The 23,319-nt window shown below is 34.1% G+C and overlaps 2 protein-coding genes across 4 annotated transcripts; one reads left to right on the top strand and one right to left on the bottom strand.

The window, feature by feature from the left end:
* On the top strand, positions 9,456-16,400 carry LOC109339707. 3 transcript variants are annotated; one of them, XM_019577199.1, is made up of 11 exons: positions 9,456-9,662; positions 9,751-9,802; positions 10,396-10,667; positions 12,094-12,124; positions 13,148-13,821; positions 13,911-13,959; positions 14,043-14,168; positions 15,130-15,234; positions 15,321-15,412; positions 15,509-15,662; positions 16,071-16,400. In XM_019577199.1, the coding sequence occupies exons 1-11, from the start codon at positions 9,541-9,543 to the stop codon at positions 16,326-16,328; spliced, it is 1,935 nt and encodes a 644-aa protein (XP_019432744.1). In that variant the 5' UTR covers positions 9,456-9,540; the 3' UTR covers positions 16,329-16,400. The 3 variants fall into 3 exon arrangements, with proteins under 3 accessions (XP_019432744.1, XP_019432760.1, XP_019432751.1); XM_019577215.1 differs by having other exon boundaries at positions 9,470-9,657; positions 9,746-9,802; positions 10,507-10,667; XM_019577206.1 differs by having other exon boundaries at positions 9,470-9,662; positions 10,507-10,667.
* On the bottom strand, positions 17,846-23,109 carry LOC109339737 (mitochondrial succinate-fumarate transporter 1). Its single transcript, XM_019577245.1, has 3 exons — positions 22,994-23,109; positions 21,235-21,650; positions 17,846-18,692 (listed from the first exon to the last, which is right to left on the bottom strand). Exons 2-3 carry the CDS (start codon positions 21,646-21,648, stop codon positions 18,156-18,158), a joined length of 951 nt encoding a protein of 316 aa, XP_019432790.1. The 5' UTR covers positions 21,649-21,650; positions 22,994-23,109; the 3' UTR covers positions 17,846-18,155.

Below are 23,319 nucleotides of genomic sequence, written 5' to 3'. Positions count from 1 at the left end.
CCCTTCAAGCTGAAGAGTAAATATTGATTACTCCCAGCTTGGGTAACAAGTGGCTGAAAACAAAATTCTCTAAAGGTTTAGTAAGAATATCTGCCACTTGATCATGAGTGTTGATGGGAAGTAAATGATACAGTTCATTTTGCAATCGTTCACGAGCCACATGACAATCAATTTCTATGTGTTTTGTACGTTCATGAAACACGACATTAACAGCTATATAACGAGCTAAGTTTCTATCATAATACAATAAAGCAGGTTGAGTAAAAACAACTTGAAAATCAATTAGCAAATAGGTTAGCCATTGTACCTCCCATGATGTTGTAGTCAAGACACGATACTTTGCTTCAGATGACAAACAAGAGACAATATTCTGTTTCTTTGATTTCCATGAGACAAGTGAATTTCCTAAAAACATACAATAACCATAAACATATTTTCTTGTATCTGGGCAAGTTGCCCAGTCTGAATCACTGAAGCCTTTGATGTGTATGGCAGAGTTATTATGATAGAACATCCCTTGGCCAGGGGCTCCTTTTATGTATCGAAGAACTGTTGTTATGGCTTTAAAATGATTCACAATTAGTTGAGCCATGAACTGGCTCAATTGTTGGATGGCAAAATTAAGATCAGGACGAGTGTTTGTCAAATAAAGGAGTCTACCTACAAGCTGTCTATATAAGGAAGGGTCATGATAAACATCACTGTCTTGTTGGTGAAGTTGGGTTGTCTTAACTATTGGTGTTGGGACAGGTTTAGAAGTGAGGAAGTATGTATCAGATAGGAGGTCAAGGGCATACTTCCTTTGACATAAAGTAATGCCCCTTTTTTGATATGGAAACTTCTAAGCCAAGAAAGTATTTGAGTTTGCTAAGGTCCATGATTTTGAACTTGTTATCAAGATATTGTTTAACATGGGTTATTTCCTTAAAATCATTACCAGCGAGGATTAGATCATCCACATAAATGAGTAGGGCAGTATAACTTGAGAGATATTTCTTAGTAAACAAGGAATGGTCATGGTGTGCTTGAGTGTAACCCAAAGAAGACAACGTAGTGGATAATTTGGCAAACCATTGCCTACTTGTTTGCTTTAGACCATATAATGATTTATTTAGTTTGCATACAAGGTTGGGGACTGTGGTTTTAACACCAGGAGGAGGAATCATATAAAATTCCTCATCAAGGTCCACATGCAAGAATGCATTATTGACATCTAATTGTTCCAATAGCCAACCTTGTGTTGCACTTAGTGCCAAGATGAGCCTCACAATGGTAAGCTTGACTACTGGGGAAAATGTGTCATAATAGTCTAACCCCTATGTTTGTGTATAGCCCTTGGCAACAAGCCTAGCCTTGTGCCTTTCTATGCTCCCATCATAACAAAATTTCAGTTTATAGACCCATTTAGAGCCAATAGCTCTTTTATTAGGTGGTAGTGGGACAAGAGTCCAAGTATTGTTGATGGTTAAGGCTTGGATCTCATTGTTCATGGTTTCAATCCAGGCAAGGGATTGGACAACTTGCTTGTAGGTTTTAGGTTCAGTGTGTGTAAGGATGGAAAGGCTGATATATAAATGATTGTTGGAGAGGGTTGTGTAAGATAACACAGAGTGTAAGGGGTGCTTGATGGATATGTTACAGGTGTGTGTTTCTTTGTTTAAGAGATTACAATGGAAATCTCTTAGGTATTAGGTGGATGGGATATTCTTTGTGATCTTCTAACAATGGGCGAAGGATCAGGATGGATGTTAATGGCGGATTGGATATGAGAATGTGGAGGATGAGGGGTTGGTGAGTGATGGTTAGTGGTGGTTGTGGTTGTAGGGTCAAGGTAAGTGGGCATAATAGAGTCATCAAGGGAGCTAGTGTATGGCACAAGAGTCTGAACTTGTTGTAAAGGTATATGATAGGGAACAATATGTTCATGAAATATAATATGCCTAGAGATAAAAATTTATCTTGTCTTTATATCACATAAGATGAAGCCCTTTGTGCCAGTTTTGAACCCAAGGAAGATACATTTGCTTGCTCTAGGGTCAAGCTTGTTTCTGTGGTTGGTGAGAGTAGATGCATAGGACAAGCTGCCAAAGACCTTCAAGGTGTTGAGGTCAGGTTTCTCACCAAACAGAGTTTCATGGGGTGACTTAATGTTAAGGACATGAGTTGGTAGTTTATTTATGAGATGAACATCATGTTTGATGGCATACCCCAAAAGGTTTTAGGCAGGTTGGCTTTGAACAAGATAGACATTGTTATGTTCAAAATATGTCTACGCTTTCTCTCAATTGTGGAGTTTTGTTGTGGAGTTTCCACACAAGAGGTTTGATGTAAAATTCCAAGTTAAGAGTAAATGGTAGTCATAGAGAATTCAGGGCCATTATCAGTTCGAGTGATTTTGATCTTCTTGTCAAATTGGACTAAGGCCATTTGTATAAAATTCTGGACAAGATTCCTTGTCTCACCCTTTATTTGCATGAGGAAAACCCATGTATATATAGTATAGTCATCAACAATGGTGAGGAAGTATTTCTGGCCATGCAAGGTTGGAGTACCAAAAGGGCCCCAAATATCCATATGGACAATTCAAAAACAGAAGCAGTAGAAGTAGTGCTAAGAGAGAAAGACAGTTTAGATTGCTTGACCAAATGGGAAAAATCACATACAATATTTTGATTAAACTTTACATATGGAAATTGTTTATGAATATGGTTCAAAACATAGTGTGATGGGTGTCCTAGCCTAAAGTGCTAGAGATTAAAAAAGTCATTATGCTTTTTAAAGGAGCCAATATGGTGTGTATCTTTATTCATTATCTTCCTATGTCTGGTGAGGATGTAAAGGTTGTTGTAGGCCTCAACATAGCCAATCCTCTTCAAGGTAGTCATATCTTGGATTGTACAAGAGTTGTTATTAAACACAAGCTTGCAATGCAAGGAAGCAGCAAGCTTATAATCGAAATTAAATTGTATTTAAATCCAGGTATGTATAATGTGTTATATAGGGTGAGAGAATCAGATAGTTTGATTCTTCCTAAATGGTTGGCTAAGATGGTCATGTTATTAGGTAACTTGACATAGATTGGTTTGATTTTATGGTAATATGTAAAGTTTGATATGTCATTAGTAACATGATCAGTTGCACCACTATCCAATCTCCATGATTAAGAGTTCAAAGGTATACCTGATATGAATTGACCATTATCTTGAATGGAATATTGGCTGACTTGATTGATGCTTTGTTCATGGTCAATGATCAGCTGTCCAACTTGAGTTTCACCCTTGTCATCATTGTGTGTAGCATCTGTGTTAGGATTGTCCCTATTATCTGTGGTGTTAGAGTTGATGGAATTGATGGATCCGTTGTTTGTGACCTTGGCCTTGAACTTGAAATTAAGTGGAAAGCCATGTTTAAAATAACATGTCTCCATGGTGTGCCCATCATTTCCACAGAATACACAAACTTTATTATTGTTGCCTATTTGATATCCTCTGCCATAGTTGCCCATGCTTGTGCCTCTGCCAAATTTTTGTGTGCCTTTGTTGATGTAGTCCATGTCACCTCTTCTGGCATTCTTGTTAGGCTGAGTTTTCCAAGCTTGGCTTGAGTTTAGTAAGTTGATGGCCCCTTTGATGTCTGTAGATTGAACTACATCTTCTGGTCTTTCTTACTGAAGGACCAATGAGAAAACTTTGTTGATTGGGGGTAAGGGTTCCATGAGTAATATTTATGCTTTCACATTATTGTATTGATCGTTGAGCCCCTTCAAGAAGCATATAACGTACTCATTTTTCCTGTTTTCCCTCATTATTTTAGTATGGGACAATTGAGTCCATTGGTGCAAGAAAGGTTTGGAATAGGTCTTAGTGAATCAAGGTCATCCCATATACTCTTCAAATCGGTGAAGAAGACTGAAACACTCATATCACCTTGCTTCATGGAATGTACTTCTTGTAATAAGTCTGAAGTTCTAAATTGATCGCCTTTAGAAAATCTAATCTTTAGATCTTCCCATAAATCTTTCGCATTTTCTATGTATATGGTGCTTTGAGCAATGTGTTGGGTGAGTGATCTTGTGATCCAAGATACTACCATTGTGTTACATCTCTCCCAAGAATCATAGGTTGGATTTGATTCTTGAGGTATGCCTATGGTGCTATTAACAAATTTGAATTTGTTTTTTTTGGATGATAGAGCTCTCCTCATGGTTCTACTCCATGGATGATAGTTCCTTCCATCTAATGGTGGTGAGACTAAAATGAAACTTGGATTCTCACCTGGATGAAGGTGGTAGGGGCTTGTTGGTATTAGTGATGAATCAATGGGTTGTGAATGGTCTTCTGTCGCTTCTGAATTTGTATCCATGATTGTTGCTTCTTCACCTTGCTTGAGTAAAGGAAAAGAAAGAATGAAAATGGATTCACAACAGATCACTCAATTTGAATGCTCTGATACCATAAAGGATTTGTGATTTGCAGAGAAGAGAAAATAATGTGAAAGTATTGTATTGTATTGCATTGATTGAATTAAAGGTTACAAGTCATGTGCTTATATACACAACACAAGAATAACTTGTGATACAAGTAACCACTTGACAAACTTTTAACAAATTAACTAAGATATTAAAACACATGTGCTAAATGTGGTAAATATGCTCTGCTAAATGAATCCATTCTACCAGAAATGCCTTTAGCCTAACTGCAAGGATAACAGCTTAAGATTGTGCATTAGGACATGAAAACTGGTGCACCATTGATGCGCCACGATGCACCTAAATCTGGTGCAACATTGATGCGCCAAAATAGATGCGCCATGATATCTACTGATGCGCCAAGCTACACTGCACTGCATCATACTTTCCTCGGTCAAGGCATGAAGCTGATGCGTGTTGGCTCGGTCTGCTTTCCTCAGTCAAGGCATGAGGCTGATGCATGTTTGCTCGATCAGGGTGGTCTGCTTTCCTCGGTCAGATTGGCCTTGGTTGATGCGATACTCAATTTCTTAATCCTGCATGGGTTAGGAAGGCAATGTCTAGGAATAATAATAATCAATCATAACATCATTACTTTTTTCCTGATGAATGTGTAACAATACTCCACTAAAACAATTTAGTATTCTTTAGTATCCCCATAATATAAAAAAGAGAATAAAGTATTTCCTCATACTAGGAGATAATTTATATACTCTAGCCAGTAAAAGTATGACAAGTGTACTGTTTTGTTTAGTTTTAGAAATATTTTTATAAAAAATGATTAAATATGACACATGTTATGATTTTATTGGCTGAAGAAAATAACTTATCTCCTTATACCAAAAAATACTTTATTCTCAATATAAAAAATATGTTATCTTTACCATATTTTTTTTAAGATGAGACATTTTTATTCCTATCATAAAAAAATGACATATGTTATAAAATATATATTTAAGAGGGTTTATAAATTAATTTAATAGGGAATATATTAGTTTCTATTTTTAAACAAGTTTTTTTTGCATTCTTCTTAATTTATATGAAATATGTGTTTTTGGTTTTGATTTAACATGCAAACAATCCCTCACAACAATATTCTTTATATTTTTGTAGAAAAAGAAATGGAAAAGAAAACAACACTAAAACCTTACCAATAAAGTTTCTATGACATCAGCAAGCAACAAGCTTCTGAGCTTATGATGAGGAGAGTTATGAAGTAAAATATCATGGTCACTAGAGGAGCCAAGCTTAGCTATAAGGTCTGCACAAACATTGCCCTTTGATCTCTAAGAGTCTAATGAAACTTAATGTCACAATTCAGGAGCATAAGGTAGTGGATGACCCAAATCAAAGATGAATAGATATAGGTTGGAGGAGCAAACTTGATGATGAGCAATACAATGTCTAGAGTGAGACCAACAAATTAATTTCTTGATGTGTTTATTCCAACATATGGTCAGGTCATGATATAGAGCATAAATTTCAGCTTTAAGATTGCCAACAACACCAATAGATCCTAAGTAGTTGAAGGTAAATTTGCTTGAATGAAACTTGTCAATATCTCCTACACCAGTAAGGCCAGGATTTCATAAGGAGTTACCATTAATATTAAGGGTCAAGTAAGAATTGGTGGAATAAGACCAATGAACCAATCGAGGAGTCGGGGGAGCAATAAGAGACAATAATGTTCTTTGCTAGCTTGGACTATTTTTTCTTAATTAAATTACACAACCTTATCATTATCACCCTCGGGCCAATGATAATTAATATGTGATGTTTTCTCAAAAAAGATTGTTTCAAATATATTAAAATTTTAAGATTCAATCATATGTCTCATAAGACACTAAGTTTACAAATTTTGCATAATTCAAATGGAAATTTATATTAAATATAGTTTTCAAACACGAAGATCAAATATAAAACTTTTTTTAGAATAAATATTATTTTTTGTCTTTGCCGTATCAAATTAAAATTCTTAATTTTTTTATAATCGCATCTTAATTTCTTTGATAACCTTTGAACTTTTAAGTTTAGTGAAATAGGTCTTAAAATAAATAAAAATACAAAAGTACTTGACATCTGTTATAAACAAAAAAAAATCAACATTTTCCTCCTCATATATAAGCAATTTTAATTATCCACATATTTTCAATACTATTTTTAATTAACATATTTTTTATAAAGTATATTTTGAATACTAATAATAATTTATTTATTTTATTAAACTAAATAATTAATTTTATATGATTTAGTGAAAATTGTTAAATTTATTTATAACAAATAATACATTATAATTATCCTTATTATGTTAAAAAAAATCTATAAATCAACGTATTTTTATTATTTTTTTTGTTACAAAATGTATTAACAATTCAGATATATTGTTTAAATTGCTCTTATACTATGTCGTAACGAACCAAAAATAATAAAGAGATACTGACTCATATATTATTTGGATTTGTCTTCACAATATACCATATTTTGTTTAACTTAATTACATTTATCACATTTTTTATTCAAAAAATTACAGTTATTTCTCATACAGAGGTAATAAGTGTAATAAACATAAAAAAAAAAAAAAACAAACTTTTAACAAATTAACTAAGATATTAAAACACATGTGCTAAATGTGGTAAATATGCTCTGCTAAATGAATCCATTCTACCAGAAATGCCTTTAGCCTAACTGCAAGGATAACAGCTTAAGATTGTGCATTAGGACATGAAAACTGGTGCACCATTGATGCGCCACGATGCACCTAAATCTGGTGCAACATTGATGCGCCAAAATAGATGCGCCATGATATCTACTGATGCGCCAAGCTACACTGCACTGCATCATACTTTCCTCGGTCAAGGCATGAAGCTGATGCGTGTTGGCTCGGTCTGCTTTCCTCAGTCAAGGCATGAGGCTGATGCATGTTTGCTCGATCAGGGTGGTCTGCTTTCCTCGGTCAGATTGGCCTTGGTTGATGCGATACTCAATTTCTTAATCCTGCATGGGTTAGGAAGGCAATGTCTAGGAATAATAATAATCAATCATAACATCATTACTTTTTTCCTGATGAATGTGTAACAATACTCCACTAAAACAATTTAGTATTCTTTAGTATCCCCATAATATAAAAAAGAGAATAAAGTATTTCCTCATACTAGGAGATAATTTATATACTCTAGCCAGTAAAAGTATGACAAGTGTACTGTTTTGTTTAGTTTTAGAAATATTTTTATAAAAAATGATTAAATATGACACATGTTATGATTTTATTGGCTGAAGAAAATAACTTATCTCCTTATACCAAAAAATACTTTATTCTCAATATAAAAAATATGTTATCTTTACCATATTTTTTTTAAGATGAGACATTTTTATTCCTATCATAAAAAAATGACATATGTTATAAAATATATATTTAAGAGGGTTTATAAATTAATTTAATAGGGAATATATTAGTTTCTATTTTTAAACAAGTTTTTTTTGCATTCTTCTTAATTTATATGAAATATGTGTTTTTGGTTTTGATTTAACATGCAAACAATCCCTCACAACAATATTCTTTATATTTTTGTAGAAAAAGAAATGGAAAAGAAAACAACACTAAAACCTTACCAATAAAGTTTCTATGACATCAGCAAGCAACAAGCTTCTGAGCTTATGATGAGGAGAGTTATGAAGTAAAATATCATGGTCACTAGAGGAGCCAAGCTTAGCTATAAGGTCTGCACAAACATTGCCCTTTGATCTCTAAGAGTCTAATGAAACTTAATGTCACAATTCAGGAGCATAAGGTAGTGGATGACCCAAATCAAAGATGAATAGATATAGGTTGGAGGAGCAAACTTGATGATGAGCAATACAATGTCTAGAGTGAGACCAACAAATTAATTTCTTGATGTGTTTATTCCAACATATGGTCAGGTCATGATATAGAGCATAAATTTCAGCTTTAAGATTGCCAACAACACCAATAGATCCTAAGTAGTTGAAGGTAAATTTGCTTGAATGAAACTTGTCAATATCTCCTACACCAGTAAGGCCAGGATTTCATAAGGAGTTACCATTAATATTAAGGGTCAAGTAAGAATTGGTGGAATAAGACCAATGAACCAATCGAGGAGTCGGGGGAGCAATAAGAGACAATAATGTTCTTTGCTAGCTTGGACTATTTTTTCTTAATTAAATTACACAACCTTATCATTATCACCCTCGGGCCAATGATAATTAATATGTGATGTTTTCTCAAAAAAGATTGTTTCAAATATATTAAAATTTTAAGATTCAATCATATGTCTCATAAGACACTAAGTTTACAAATTTTGCATAATTCAAATGGAAATTTATATTAAATATAGTTTTCAAACACGAAGATCAAATATAAAACTTTTTTTAGAATAAATATTATTTTTTGTCTTTGCCGTATCAAATTAAAATTCTTAATTTTTTTATAATCGCATCTTAATTTCTTTGATAACCTTTGAACTTTTAAGTTTAGTGAAATAGGTCTTAAAATAAATAAAAATACAAAAGTACTTGACATCTGTTATAAACAAAAAAAAATCAACATTTTCCTCCTCATATATAAGCAATTTTAATTATCCACATATTTTCAATACTATTTTTAATTAACATATTTTTTATAAAGTATATTTTGAATACTAATAATAATTTATTTATTTTATTAAACTAAATAATTAATTTTATATGATTTAGTGAAAATTGTTAAATTTATTTATAACAAATAATACATTATAATTATCCTTATTATGTTAAAAAAAATCTATAAATCAACGTATTTTTATTATTTTTTTTGTTACAAAATGTATTAACAATTCAGATATATTGTTTAAATTGCTCTTATACTATGTCGTAACGAACCAAAAATAATAAAGAGATACTGACTCATATATTATTTGGATTTGTCTTCACAATATACCATATTTTGTTTAACTTAATTACATTTTGTATATGTAAAACTTATGAGTGTAAAACTAAACATTGAAGATAATGAATCTTCTTCAATTTAAACCCTAATTCCCAAACACACTATCCGCGAAATTGAAAATCCTAACAACATGGCTTGTTCTTTCATCACGGGTTCAAATTCAATGAACTCTACCATGGGAATCGTTACGCATTCGCATTCACATGATTCTGACAAGCCAATTTTCCAAAATGAATGCCAAAACCCATCGACGTAAGTTCCAATCTTCACTTCTTCCGTCTACATTTTTGTGGCACTGAAGTTTCTCACTTTTGATTGCTTTCATTTTCTTCTATTTCAGGCCTCCACTTGATGCAATTGTGAAAATGGAATATGAGGACTGCGATTTACAGGTAATGTTATATATATATGCTGGTGCGTTTTATTCGCTTTAATTTTGATTTTTAGGTTAATTGAAAATGGATTTCATAATGTTGTATGTATATATCTATTTGGTGCATTTTGTTGAGAATGACAGTAGAGTTTTTAAGTAAAAGTTGGAAGCAATTTCTGTTGATAGCGTTTTTTCAGTTTTTGGAAGTAGCAAAGTTCTATGGAGACGCACTGTTTATGAAGTTATGCTGTGCATTTGGTTAAACAAAAAGCATGTCTTTCAATTTGTCTTTGTATAAGTTATGAGATAGAGTTGATTCTCTGGTTTCTTTGTATAAATTAAAAGATACACGAATTGAGATCATACTTGTTTAGATTTTATAAAATTTGTCATGCAAGATCTGCAAAATGTTTTTTTGGTACACCAGTCTGCATAATAATTAACAATTAGTTAAAACTTAAGACTGATTCAATCAAAATTATATTCTATAATAAAAAATTATCGAGTTCTTTTAAATGTCTAGAAAGTGGCAGTTCTCAATATGGAGCTGTCATTTGCATAGGTTGCAATCTGTAGGAGACTCAAGCATGATTATGCCCTAATTTGCATCAGGTATTGTGTCCAGCATTTCAAACTGATGCTGGTGGAGTGGAGAAAACCAGTGTTAATGTCATCAGTTTACCCAAACTTTCATTGCTTTGTGATGTTCCTGCCTCTGTAAAGGTTGAAGGTTCTGAGATTCTTTTGAGTTCTGTTGATAATGGTAGAAAAACTTCTCTTCAAATAGATTTTCCTGCATCAAAGGTGAAAAAGGAGATAAATGAAGATGTTGATGCTCTAGATCATCTAGTCCTGAAAGAACGGCAAAGAATGCTGCTAGCTAGGTATTTTATGTTAATTGTTGACATTTTTCTCTTGGGTGGGGCTATTGTTAAACATACTTTTTTTGGGTCTATTTATGCTCTTAATATATATGAAGCTGAGTGACAATGAAGAACAAGAAATGAGGGAACCAAAATAATTTGATAAATATTGAAAATAACATATGGCTAATGAACTCTTTCGAAATATATTTATGGTTTGCTAAGAAAGTCTTCCATGCTCTCATCTTTTCCCCTTCATGTGCATGTTTATGAAGACCAAAGTCATCAACGTTGCCTATTGCTTCATTTTAAGCATTTGGGAAGATGTTGGAAAAAGAACCTTAGAGACTCCCAGGGCTAACTTCCCAGTAAAGCTTGCATGTAAGTCTCACGTCCCAATGAAGAGCTATTACAATTGTTTGCTCGTGGTGGTTGGTAGACCCAAAACCTATCATGCACCATGGATGGAAGGGACTTGTAATGAGCTTGCTAGAGAATGAGAATGGTTAGAAGTGACTTGTATGGATTAATAGTTTTTAAATGATAGATGCAACTTAATAGCTTTCCACAACAAATACGTGAAAAAGTAATAAAATAATATAATGTATTTCTATAATTAGCGTAGCTTTTGTAACATCATATTTTCATTCTTGTTGATCTGTTGGTGGAATAACTTTGAGTGACAGTGCTCTTCAGGTTGTTTTTCTAAGTAGTCAATAGCCACTGGAGCACAGTGGTGCTCCCTGCTATGAGAAACACTGCCATAAAACATTTTAAGTGGCTCCTGTTTGCATACACTTTTCTAGTGCAACATCTCAGGTGGCACCTTGCTTCTGCTTTTTCGGGGTGAAGGCGACACATTGGTGCTGAAACAAAGGGACCAAACCTTAAAATCCCAAAAGAAAGAAAAATAATTCTGTTTCAAATTGCCTAACCCTTAAAGTCCAAAATAAAGTACAGACATTTTTGTTTCGAAGGGCCTAACTTTAAAGCCACGGTAATAGGTTAAATAAAAATAGAAAAAATCATAAATTATAATTTGCTTATGTTGTTCCGTAAACTTCCTAATAGTGGGGTCATCCTGCTATCCCGCTATAGCATTTTTGGGGTCGCCACTGTGCTATTCAGGATTGACTAATTAGATCTTTCTGCATTTTCAAAGTTTTTCAGTTACTATAACTGTGAATAGGCAAAAAGTAGTGCTAATAGCCTGACCCTTGTTTCACCTTTCTGTTTTGTACATTTTGATCTGGGATCCTTACAAAAAATATATTCCTTTTTGTTTCAAACATATTGCTGCCCAAAGGGCATGTTCATTACAATGGAAATTTAGAATACCATATTTTATCACAATCTTGAGGAATCGAAGTGGAAAAAAGTTGTTCGATGGAAGCTAGATTGAATTTTGTTCTTCAAACATGGTTTAACATTATGTTTACTATTGCAGGAAGCTTTCAGGATCTTCAGCAGGTTTTGAGGTAATTTGTCATCATTTTTTAAGTTCGTTGAGTAATATATTTATTTGAAAGGCTGAAAGAGTAAGGCATAATTCCTGGTACTTCGGTTTTTATTTGTTTGAGTATATTTATTGAAAAAAGTTAGCTAAAACCCAATTCTTGTGATTTAGCATCAACTCTTGGTAAATATAAAGATAAATAAAATATTTAGTTGCAGTGTATACTGATATGCATTTGAATGCCTCCTGGTTTTGTGTTTTTTTATGTTAATATAAAAACCCCTTTCTTTGTGTGCTTTGTCATCTCTTTTCTTTCAGCTCATGTGCCATAAAATAGTAATCCTTGGTAAAAAAGATAAAACATTTCCATTTAGGAACAGCTACAACATAAACGGTATCTAAGAGTAGTTATTCATTCACGTCTAGCACCTTTTAACGTGATTTGCTACTGAAGTAGCTAGCCCTTCCTAAATTGAATTTTTTTTATCTTGACCTCATTTTTCATTTTTTGTAATTCTCCTTTTAATTTTTATAGAGGGTGAGCTTGGCGCTAAAATAAGGTTGTTGCTTAGTGACCATGAGGTTACAAGTTCAAATCCTAGAAATAGCTTCTCTTCTTGTGGGTAAAGGCTGCATCCATCTACTTTCCTCAGACTCTACTAAGTGGGAGCCTTGTACACTGGACCTGCCCTTTTTTCCCTTTTAATTTTTATCCTGAGCTCATTTTTTTGTAATTTTATCTTTTAGGTTTGTATTAATGTGCTAGCTTATCTGTAATTTGCATGTCTGTATTCTTTATCTTAAGCTCGTTTTATGGTAAATTTTCATAGTATGTATGCCTATTGTTCAGATACTCATTCTATGTTCTTCTTTGAATTGGCATGCCTGCTCTATGACTTACATTTTGCATGTAACTATTCACGTGATATTTTTTATACATTATGTTCACATATGTGTTAAACTCTTCTATTTCTCAGAGTTGAAGTCCATATATTTTATCATGGTTTGATTTCTTTATTAAAGTTGCAAGTTATTGATGTCACAGGGTCATAGTGGAGGCTTGCTGGAAAACATTATTGATGAAAAAGTAAATGACGAGATTCATTCTGTTGATGGGAAAACAACAATAACTAGAGATCAGTGTTATGAGATTCCAGAAAGAAGTAATGCTTCACTTTCTGTGTTACCCCCTGGGGCCACAACTGGATTATTGTTATCACCTAACTTTGCCTCGCCTATATCAACAAAATCATTACTTTCAGCAGGACTTCAAGAACATGACCATGAATTCGAACCCAGAGGATCGACGATGCAATTTGATTCATATGTGCAACAAGGTATTATGCCTATAAAGAATGACAGTTCAAGTACTTCAACATGTCCAACATCTGTCAAAATCAAGGATGAACCTTGGGATAACAATGATCTTAACAATGTTGACAAGGATGCTATAGGTAGCATCTCTGTCGAAATCCCAAATGTTAAAAGTGAATGGGAAGTCCATAATGAATATCATCATGATGATCAAGTGGAACACATTTCCTTAATTGATCGATTAAATTTTATCATGTCTGGAGAGGATTCTAGTTCAAATATTGCTACAAGCTACCCATCTTTGAAGAAGATTTGGCCTTCTGCTTTTATAGCAAGCTCTAGTGTCTCAGAATCTGCAGAATATTCAGGCATCAAGCATATACGAAAAAGAAAAAAAACAGCCACGTACTATCTAATTCTGGCATGTGTTATGCAATATTATCTTTATCCCACTTCCATTACAATGTTTATCTCAATTGTTAATTTTTCTGCAGTGATTCAGTTCAAACCGCACTTGAGGAGGATGCTCCCGGGCTCTTGCAGGTATACACTTTAGTTTGTATACTGCCATTGTGAAGTTGGAATTTATACCAACAATCAAACTTCATCGAAATGCCATTTGGCAGGCATTACTCGACAAAGGTGTATTAGTAGATGAAATAAAGCTTTATGGAGAGTCCGGGGATGATGAGCCTCTGGATGAATCACTTTGTGAAGACAGCTTTTCTGAGCTTGAGGCTGTTATATCAAAGGTGAAGGACTTACTGTAGTTATAATGGCTTCCTCCATTGTTTGCCTTTCATTTCAGGACCAAACTAACTCAACATTATGGAGTTATAATGTCTTCCTTAATGCTTTGCCTTATCATTTCCCTTCCTAATTACATATTAATAGATTGTTTGAATGCTTTGTTAGTGGTAAGTACGATTAAAACGTTCAATCAGATGAAAGTTGACAATTATTTTATTTTTAAAAGCAGTCAACGTGATTGCAGATGTTTTCAGTCAAAATGTAACATCTGTATAATTTTCTGTGGTTTTGACTTTTATAGAAATCACCCCAACCCCACAAAAAGAAGTACTTTTCTTATGAGATAAATGAGAGGAGTCAATCCTGACTGTTCAGCTTTCAATAACTGGTCAAGATTCACATATCTCATTTATCACATAAGATTAGTTTTCTGGCTAGACACATATCAGCTTAAACTTTTTAGTATGCTTGCAAGTTTGAAGTGAGAAAAAGTATATATTTTCTTGGCAGAAAAGGAAAGAAACAAAAAGATAACCGTTATTTCTTACTGGCTTTATTATTGAAGGGAAAATGAAGGAAAGAAGTTCCATCCTTTGTCTCCTCCTGCTCCCGGAAAGAAAAATAATGAAAATAAATTAATTTTCTAGATAGTCCAAATTTTCAATCTCTATGTTTCTAGAAAACCCAAAAGAAACAAGTCACTTGTTCCCTACCATGTTTTAATTGCCTGTATTTCATATGATATGATCAGGTTTTTTTACAGGTTACGGGCTTACAGCAATAAAATAAAGATATTGTATTTGTTTAATAATAATTGCATAGAATATTTATTGATAAAAATGGCTAAAGTAGGACACAACCAAAATTTATATGTATTGTCAAAATATTTTACTGCACCCATTTGGTGATTTTGCTCAATTGTTTAGATTAATTTATGCCCCCTTTCCTCTCATCTGGATACAGATTTTCTCTCAGCGCCACTCCTTTTTTAAAATCCCTATTACCCGTGTCACAAAGGCTTCAAGAGCAAGTTATTGTTTAGCTTGTTTAATATCTCTTGTGGAGCAGGTAATTGGTTTCTTACAGTGTCCATTCTATTGTTTTGATACTACAGTTATTCCTGTTTTACTGATGTTTATTTTTTTCTACCACAGACACAATATCTGCAATTTCGAAAATGGCCTGTTGAGTGGGGTTGGTGCCGAGACCTCCAATCATTTATCTTTGTATTTGAGAGACATAACAGGTGGCAATTTGCATTGAAGTTCATCATTTTGATTCCATCTTTTCTTTCTTCTCATTATATTCCATTCTGCTGGCATTAATCCAAACTTCAATGCAGGATAGTGTTGGAACGCCCGGAATATGGTTATGCAACCTACTTCTTTGAGCTGGTAGATTCCTTGCCCACTGTATGGCAGATCAAGAGATTGGTGACTACTATGAAGCTGACTACCTGTAGCAGAATTTCCCTTATTGAGAACAAAGAATTACTGGTAATGATTTCATGTGTCTCTGATGCTACTGTATTGCCAACTAATTTATCGTGTCTTGCTAATCATGAAAGTGGAATGATCTCTTGAGCTTTTACTCCTAAGATTTTATTTGGGTTTTCTTAATCCAATTATCTTGACCCTTAGGGCTGAGGATAAGCAACCCTCAAAGAGTAAGTATGCATTGGGAGAAGAAAGTCCACTACTTCAAAATATAGTGCGGAAGATATGATAACAATGCATTTTTATGGCATAACATCTGTATCTTTAAAAACATGTCAAGCACCCTAATCTAACCATTCACCAGCTCATTCTTGGCTACTACTTTGCCCCATAAGTTGCTCTTAATACTGCTTTCTCCTATACTCCCATCAGATATTTTCTGCTCAGTTCATATTGTCTGTGGTATAGGTCGGAGAAGACTTGAGTGAAGGCGAGGCAAAGGTGTTAATGGAGTATGGTTGGACACCAAATAGTGGACTCGGAACTATGCTTAACTACCGTGACAGAGTTGTGCATGATAGGAAAAATGAGAAGGACACTTCAGAGTGGCGATCGAAAATAGGGAAGTTGCTTATGGATGGTTACAACAGTGGAACCATAGTGATGCCCAGCATCCCAAAAAAAGTTGAACAATACAGGTGTGCTGGAAGCCCTATCTCTGATTAGAGTTTAGTTTGTACTAAAGGTGTGTCCTTTTGTATACATATATATTCTTATGGTATCTGTCTTTCAGACTGAGACCATATTATGATAGAGTAGTTAAATCGAAAACATAAAAGAAACATGGTTGGCACCAAATGGTGGCCAGCAGCCATGCTTTACCATTGACAGTGTTCAATTTAAACTGTGAAATATTATTTTTGTAAAATTAGATTGGGTGAGTCTCGATGCAACGATAAGATTGTTTTCTTTGTGACTTGAAAGTCTTGGTATTCAAATCCAGAAAAACAATCTATCTGATTTTAGAGTAATGTTGTATACATTTACACTCTTCATAGGCCATTACTTGCCCAAGAAATTAAAATACAAAATTTATGTGATGCCAACAATGTTGTTTGGCTGTTATTGTGTCTACTGGTCTTTATTATTATATAAGTTCAAATTCTTTAATTTTCAGAAAGTAAACTAAAGGGTGAATAGAATCTGGAATCATCCCTATAAAGAAAGCAATTTTAAAATGTTGATATTTTTTTGAAGTGTTTAATATGCTATTTTTCATGAGTTCTTTTTATCTTAGTTTGGCGGTGAAATTCGTTTTTAATATAGGGTTATACGGGGCTGATTGAGACCCCTATTTATCTCAGAAGAAAGGTACTCCGAAATGTAATTCTTATTTTTTCAAAATGATTAGAGCTAAATAGAATTCTGACTTGTCCTTCAAGTTTCAACCTGCTTGGAATGGTGATTGAAGCACAATCATAATGAACTAATTCTGACTTGACTTCTGAATCATAAGCCGTTCTTCTCCTTTGATACTTTGGATATATGATTGTCTAAAGTATAATCCTTTATAAAAAGTATGTACTCTTATAATTGTTGAAAATTTAAAATGCATAATCTTAGGATAATCGAAGAGAGGGGAAATAGGAAGGTATTATGAGTTTCTTTTAAAATTGTACACGCTCCCAAAATAAAAAATTTGGGTCCAAAAAATGTCTCCTAAAAGTTTCTTTTGAAGTCCCCTATTAAGGGTCAATGTGCAAATATTTGAATTCTTAAAGAAGTAGAATTAGTTCGCTATTATAATAATCGGGTGAAGGAATACATTGATTAAAAAAACCAAAAATACTCTAGATACCCTTTCACTTTCATATCATCATGAATTTATTAGATAACTTCACCTACTCGATTAGCTCTTACTATAGATAGTTTATTCATCTATATAACGTTGAATAACAGTATTAAAACTTTACACAGTAGTTATATAAAACAAAGGTATATGCATAACACGTCTCCCCATAAAAAGTGTGCAACAAAAAATGCATAATTGGTGGTTTATTAACAGTTAGATTAAGTTAAAGAATAAAGAGAAAAAAATACACTTTTGCATTGGATCATTGACAACAACGCGGTAAGAATTGTACATTAATTTTCGACCAAGAAAATGGAAAAAGAGCATTCGATTCCAGTAAGCCGTAAAGGAGGTCAGTACTCAAATTTCTTCCAAAAGGCAACTATTTAGATAACAACACATAAGCTTTCCATGAAATATAGCATTTAGCATTATTTTAGTTTGCCACAACTTGACATAAAACCAGAATGTGATAGTTCTTACTAACTAGTAGTTCTACAAGTTACTAAGAATGTTTTTCCTAGCTAAATGCTAGTAGTTCATAAAGGCACAAATGTATTGTATGGAGCACAGTGACCCCTCATCAAATTCTAGGGAATTAAAGAAATAAAGAAAAAAATGCTAAAATAATGATTGACAAGTGTTGGAATGGAATTAGTATCAAGAACAGGGAAAAATAATGGGGGAAAAATGCCTATAAACTATAATGGTGTAATTTGAAGATATCTCCTTTCATACAAACCAATTATTTGATCAGCCACAGCCCACATGATGGCCTGGCCAGGTGGGATCCTCATGAGCCGAGGCAACAGACCTTTCCATAAGGCAGCCAGTCCTTCCTCTGCATATATTGTTCTGATGGCATGGATCATACCCTTGTACTTCAGTTCACCACCCTCTCGGCTCTGAGCCATGAGCCTCGTTTTCACTACGTCGAAGGGACCGGTACAAATAGGGCCTGCTGTACCTGCAAGGAATCCTGAAATCATCGACTGCCATGGTTGGAGGACTTTCCCGTCTTGTTCATGTTTTTTCCATAAAAGCACATCATAAGCATTTTTTGCACTAAACATGGCAGCTTGATTTGTCCCATTACGCATTACAGTAGGAGAGGCCCCTGCCCAAAGCCCACGAAGGCCTTCTTCCCTAATAATCGTTTGAGCACAATGCACAGGACCTTTGTATTTCAAAAGGTCGGGGCTAAGTCCTCTCTGCTGCTGCAATTTGATCTTCACCACCTGCAAAAAAGGTACAAACATGAACCTCCATAATCAAATGTTGTTCATTAATGCAATCACTTTAGGCAACTAGAAAGCAGCCAGTACATAATCAGCATTGCAACACACAGATGACTGGATGAGACTTAAAGTAATCAGTATACAATAATCATTATTGTGATACACAAATTGTTTGTTACAACTTACAACAAGAAAGTTTATAATTTCTGCAAAAAAACTTGTTTCTAGATTTATTGTTCCGCATCTAATTCGAGGCTTAAGGTACAGTTAAAACATATTTGAAGTGTGTCGTAGATAATAAACTTGGAAGGAAATCCATCCTCTTCCCTTCCCATCTGACTTCCATAAACAACAGTCAAATTCACATTTCATTCTGTCTTTCATCGTCCAGTTTTCATTTTGGACTGGGATGCCCTACTATGCCATAGACTAGATAGCTTATATATGACCCACCGCCTAAGACCCCAAGGGCCTCTCCCTCTATATAAATGTACTTCATGGTCTCAAGTTTTTACCTTCCATCTATCCATAACCCTCCAAAAGTCAACTTACAATCAGACCCTAAGGGGTACCTCAAGTTTGCTCACTTTCTTTGTCTTCATTATTCTTCCCTCCTTTTGGCTCTAAGGCTGACTTAAGTGTCAGAATACCTTTGCACGTGGTCCATAAAGCCAGTGAATCGCCAATGTTGACCAGCATGAAGCTCTCTTCGTGGTCAAGTTATCTCAGGACCACTGACTCATATAAAACTAATAAAAGACAGAACACAATGGGTTTTACAAAAAGGATAGCCTATAGTAACAATTTCATGCAAAGAAATCTTAACCTAGTAGCAATCTCCATGCATATTCGAGAAGTAATTTAATCAGATGATGTGTGGTATAAAATATGTATATTCATTAAGGTCCCACGACTTCTCAAATCCCGTAGGCCTCGATATTGAATAGCATGATCAGCTAAACTAAATAATAAACTTTATCTATTAAAGAACTATAGATATATCATCAACAAGGGTATGGAGCATGAACTTAATATTAATTTCAAGCAAAGGAAGTATTTTGAAAAACTAAGACTTACAAGACACAAATGTAAGCTTTGCAGTAAACAGTCTACCAACCACAGCAACATGCACACATGACACAACTAAGCCTTATCCCACTTGGTGTTGTCCGTTAAATATCAATATCAAAAGATTAAGAAGATAATAAGTCCCTGAATATCTAGTTAATTTTATTTATAAGAGAATAGTTCAGTATTAAAGGAATCCTTAATCAAAATTCCTAACAAATGTCAAGAACATACTGTGTTGCAGTTGCACAACTTAGCTGAAAAGGACTACAATAACAATGGTCAACCAATACAATATAAGGAAGTGACTCACTTGAGAACAACTGTTATTGCGAGAAGTAAGAACAAATAATATGGACTATTCGATCTTATTTGAAATATCAAAATTAAAAGATAAATGCACATGACTTTTTTAAGTGGTCATGTGACCACTAACTAACATTTAATCTTAACCATCCATGTATGGTTATACGGCCCATATTTATTGTTCTCACAATTTTTATATGAGAATTGTTTACACGAGTCCACTCCCTACAATATAATACTTAGCAAAAACACACTTTTATCCCTTAACTTATTTTATTCTCAATTTGGTCCTTCATTTTTTCTCATCTTGGTCCCTCAACTTTGTTTCCTCACTCACATTAGTCCCTATGTGTAATTTTTTGTTAATGTGACATGACTAGAAAGACACAAATGACACACTTAGACACGTTACACTACAAGAAAGAGACAAATGACACACTTAGATATGTGACACAACAAGAAAGAGACATATGGTAAAAACAAATATAATGGAGGGACTAACGTGATAACAAAAGTAAAGTTAAGGTGCTGAAAAGAGAAGGGAAAAAGTTGAGGGACCAAACTGAGAAAATAAATTAAGTCAATGGACCAAAGTAGTAGTTTTGCCTATAATGCTTAAATCGAATCATCAATACAATTAAGCATCATTTAAGCTCTTGGAATATCAGAGTCAACATTTTATAAATAAACATTGTTGATTTATATAATTAGGATAGAAGCCAAGATCACACATGTCTGGTCAACATAAGATTAGCATTATAATTTAGATTTGAAGGGCAATGACCAGGACGAAAGTTTTCACCTGTCATGGTTAATTTGAATTTGATAACAAAACAGATAAAGGAGAATGTATAGCCAGTGTAGGACAAAGTAAGGAAGTATATGCCAATCAAAACATATCTCAATCTCAATAGACTAGTCTTTCCTCAAATTTTCATTCTAAAAAGAACCTCATCCACTAGAAGTACTTAGTCTAATCTATAGCTGGCAATTGCAAAGAAGGGTACCAAATTATACCAACAGTCTTTTGAGGTGTCTGCATATTTCCTCATGTAGCCAGTTTGTGTGATTGTTAAATTTAGTTCATATGTAACTTAGTAAGAGTCCAATATGCATTACTATAATTACTCATGATGATTAACTATGAAAGGAAATAAAATGCACAAACCTCAAAAGGTGTGACAATAACAAGAGCCTCAAGCACCCCAGCACCAAACCCAGAAAGGAACCGCCCATGATTGCTGACCTTCCCAGTCTCAGGATCCTTAAATGCTGACTGAAGCATCGCATTCGAACCCATTCGCAGTGCATACTTCAAGGTCAAATGTGTGGCGAAAGGTGTCAACCCCTTCCACAGAGCCCTCACCCCTTCTGTTTGTGAAATCGTGGTGCCACAATGAAGTATTCCCTTATAATTCCCAGACCTATCAAGCTGCAATCTGGTCTTGATCACATCAATGGGTTGCAAGCAAGACGCTTCCACAATCCCTCCAAAGGAGCCAGATATTGCCTTCATGTAGGGTGGGATTAGTTTCTTTTGTTGAGAGTTGGGGTTATCTTGTGCAGCACCATCCTTTTCCATCACTGGTAGATATAATATGGCAGTGTGAGCAAACAAGACAATAGATGGCTATAATTTGTGAGTACATCCTGATATGGAAAGTCAAAAAACCTTGGGCTTGCCTTGTTTTCACATAATTTAGTAAATAGTCAAATTAATCCACAGCCCCTAACTTAAACTCTGAGAGGTAGACCATGTTTTAAGATGCCCAATAGTATCATTCCAATTTTTTGATAAAGCAATTGGGAACTCAGGGACTAATCAGAACCACCACAAATACACAATTGGAGGGATAGTTTGGAGTACATCCTTATATGGAAAGTAAAAAAACCTTGCTTGCCTCGTTTTCACAAAATTTGAGTAAATTGTCAAATTAACCCACAAAGGATATAGCGTCAGTTATGAGTCCTCAAATGATTTTAACAATTTCTGAGGTCCAAGTAATGTGCATTGCATCACTCAAACTAGTAGTTATCATTCTTAAATCTTAATAATAATGTGCCAACAAAATGGGACACAAAATAAGTTTTCATTTAATCTGGCAAACATATTAGATGAACAGAAGAAAGTATATTTTCATATCAGAAGATAAGTTATCTCCTCTACCCATTAACATTATGACATGTGCCATGTTTAACTATTTTCTATAAAAAAATCTAAAAACTAAAAAATATAGGACACATGTTATGATTTTAGTGGTCATAGGAGATATCTTATATAATTTATTCTCTAAAGATCAAATAAGGAAACATTCTCAGAATCATTTTTTAGGTGCCTCAGCCTCAAACTTAAACTCTGAAAGGTAGATCATGTTTTAATATTCCCAATAGCATCATTCAATTTTTTGATAAATCAATTAGGAACTTCAGAGACTAACATGATGACTATTGCATCTTAATTTAACCATTTACTCAAACACTAATTACAGAGTTTAAAGTGATTTGGTTCAATCCACCAACCAAATAAAACCCAATTAGTCCAATTTAACCGATTCAGTTTGGTTCTCTAGCTCCAAACTAACAGTTTTTTCTACAGCCTGAAAACCGGTTTCAATTAAGTTCGTGCAAATCCCCGAATCATATCATTCACATGCGAATAATGTTGTTGAATGCAAACAAGTATGCATGCGAACATAGAGAGACCACAACCACAACAACCAAGTCTTAATCTAATTAGGCACTATCAGCTACATGGATTGAACGACATTATACTCTATCATAAATCTGACAATAACAAAGGGGAAATGGATAGTTTGTAACCGTAGAGAAAGAGAAAGTAAATCAAGATTGGAGAGAGAATGACGAAAGGAGTGCAATCAGTGCATGTAGCAAGTTAGGGATTACAGATAGGAAGAACCATATAATACCTTAGGAACACTGCGGCGGCTGCGGCGGCGGAAGAACACGACGGCGATGGGTTAGCGTGGTTGCTCCGAAGCTAAAAACGAAAATGGTCACGGGAATAGAATTATAGATACAATACAAGTGATAAACGCGAGGCACGTGTGAATTTTATATAAGGCTTTCGATGGTAATGAATATGACTTACCATAAGAGGAATAGAAGATATTAGGTATTTGTTGGATGTTGTCCTACAAATTTTGTTATTGTATGTATCATCATTGGAAAAATGATATTTTTAAGTTAAAAATTAATAACTAATCATTTTTTTGACCAATCACATCTCATGGTA

The sequence above is a fragment of the Lupinus angustifolius genome, chromosome LG02 (genome assembly GCF_001865875.1).
Source record: "Lupinus angustifolius cultivar Tanjil chromosome LG02, LupAngTanjil_v1.0, whole genome shotgun sequence".
Taxonomy (NCBI): Eukaryota; Viridiplantae; Streptophyta; class Magnoliopsida; order Fabales; family Fabaceae; genus Lupinus; species Lupinus angustifolius.
Note: the sequence above shows the minus strand (reverse complement) of the source record. Positions and strands in the feature narration are given on the sequence as shown.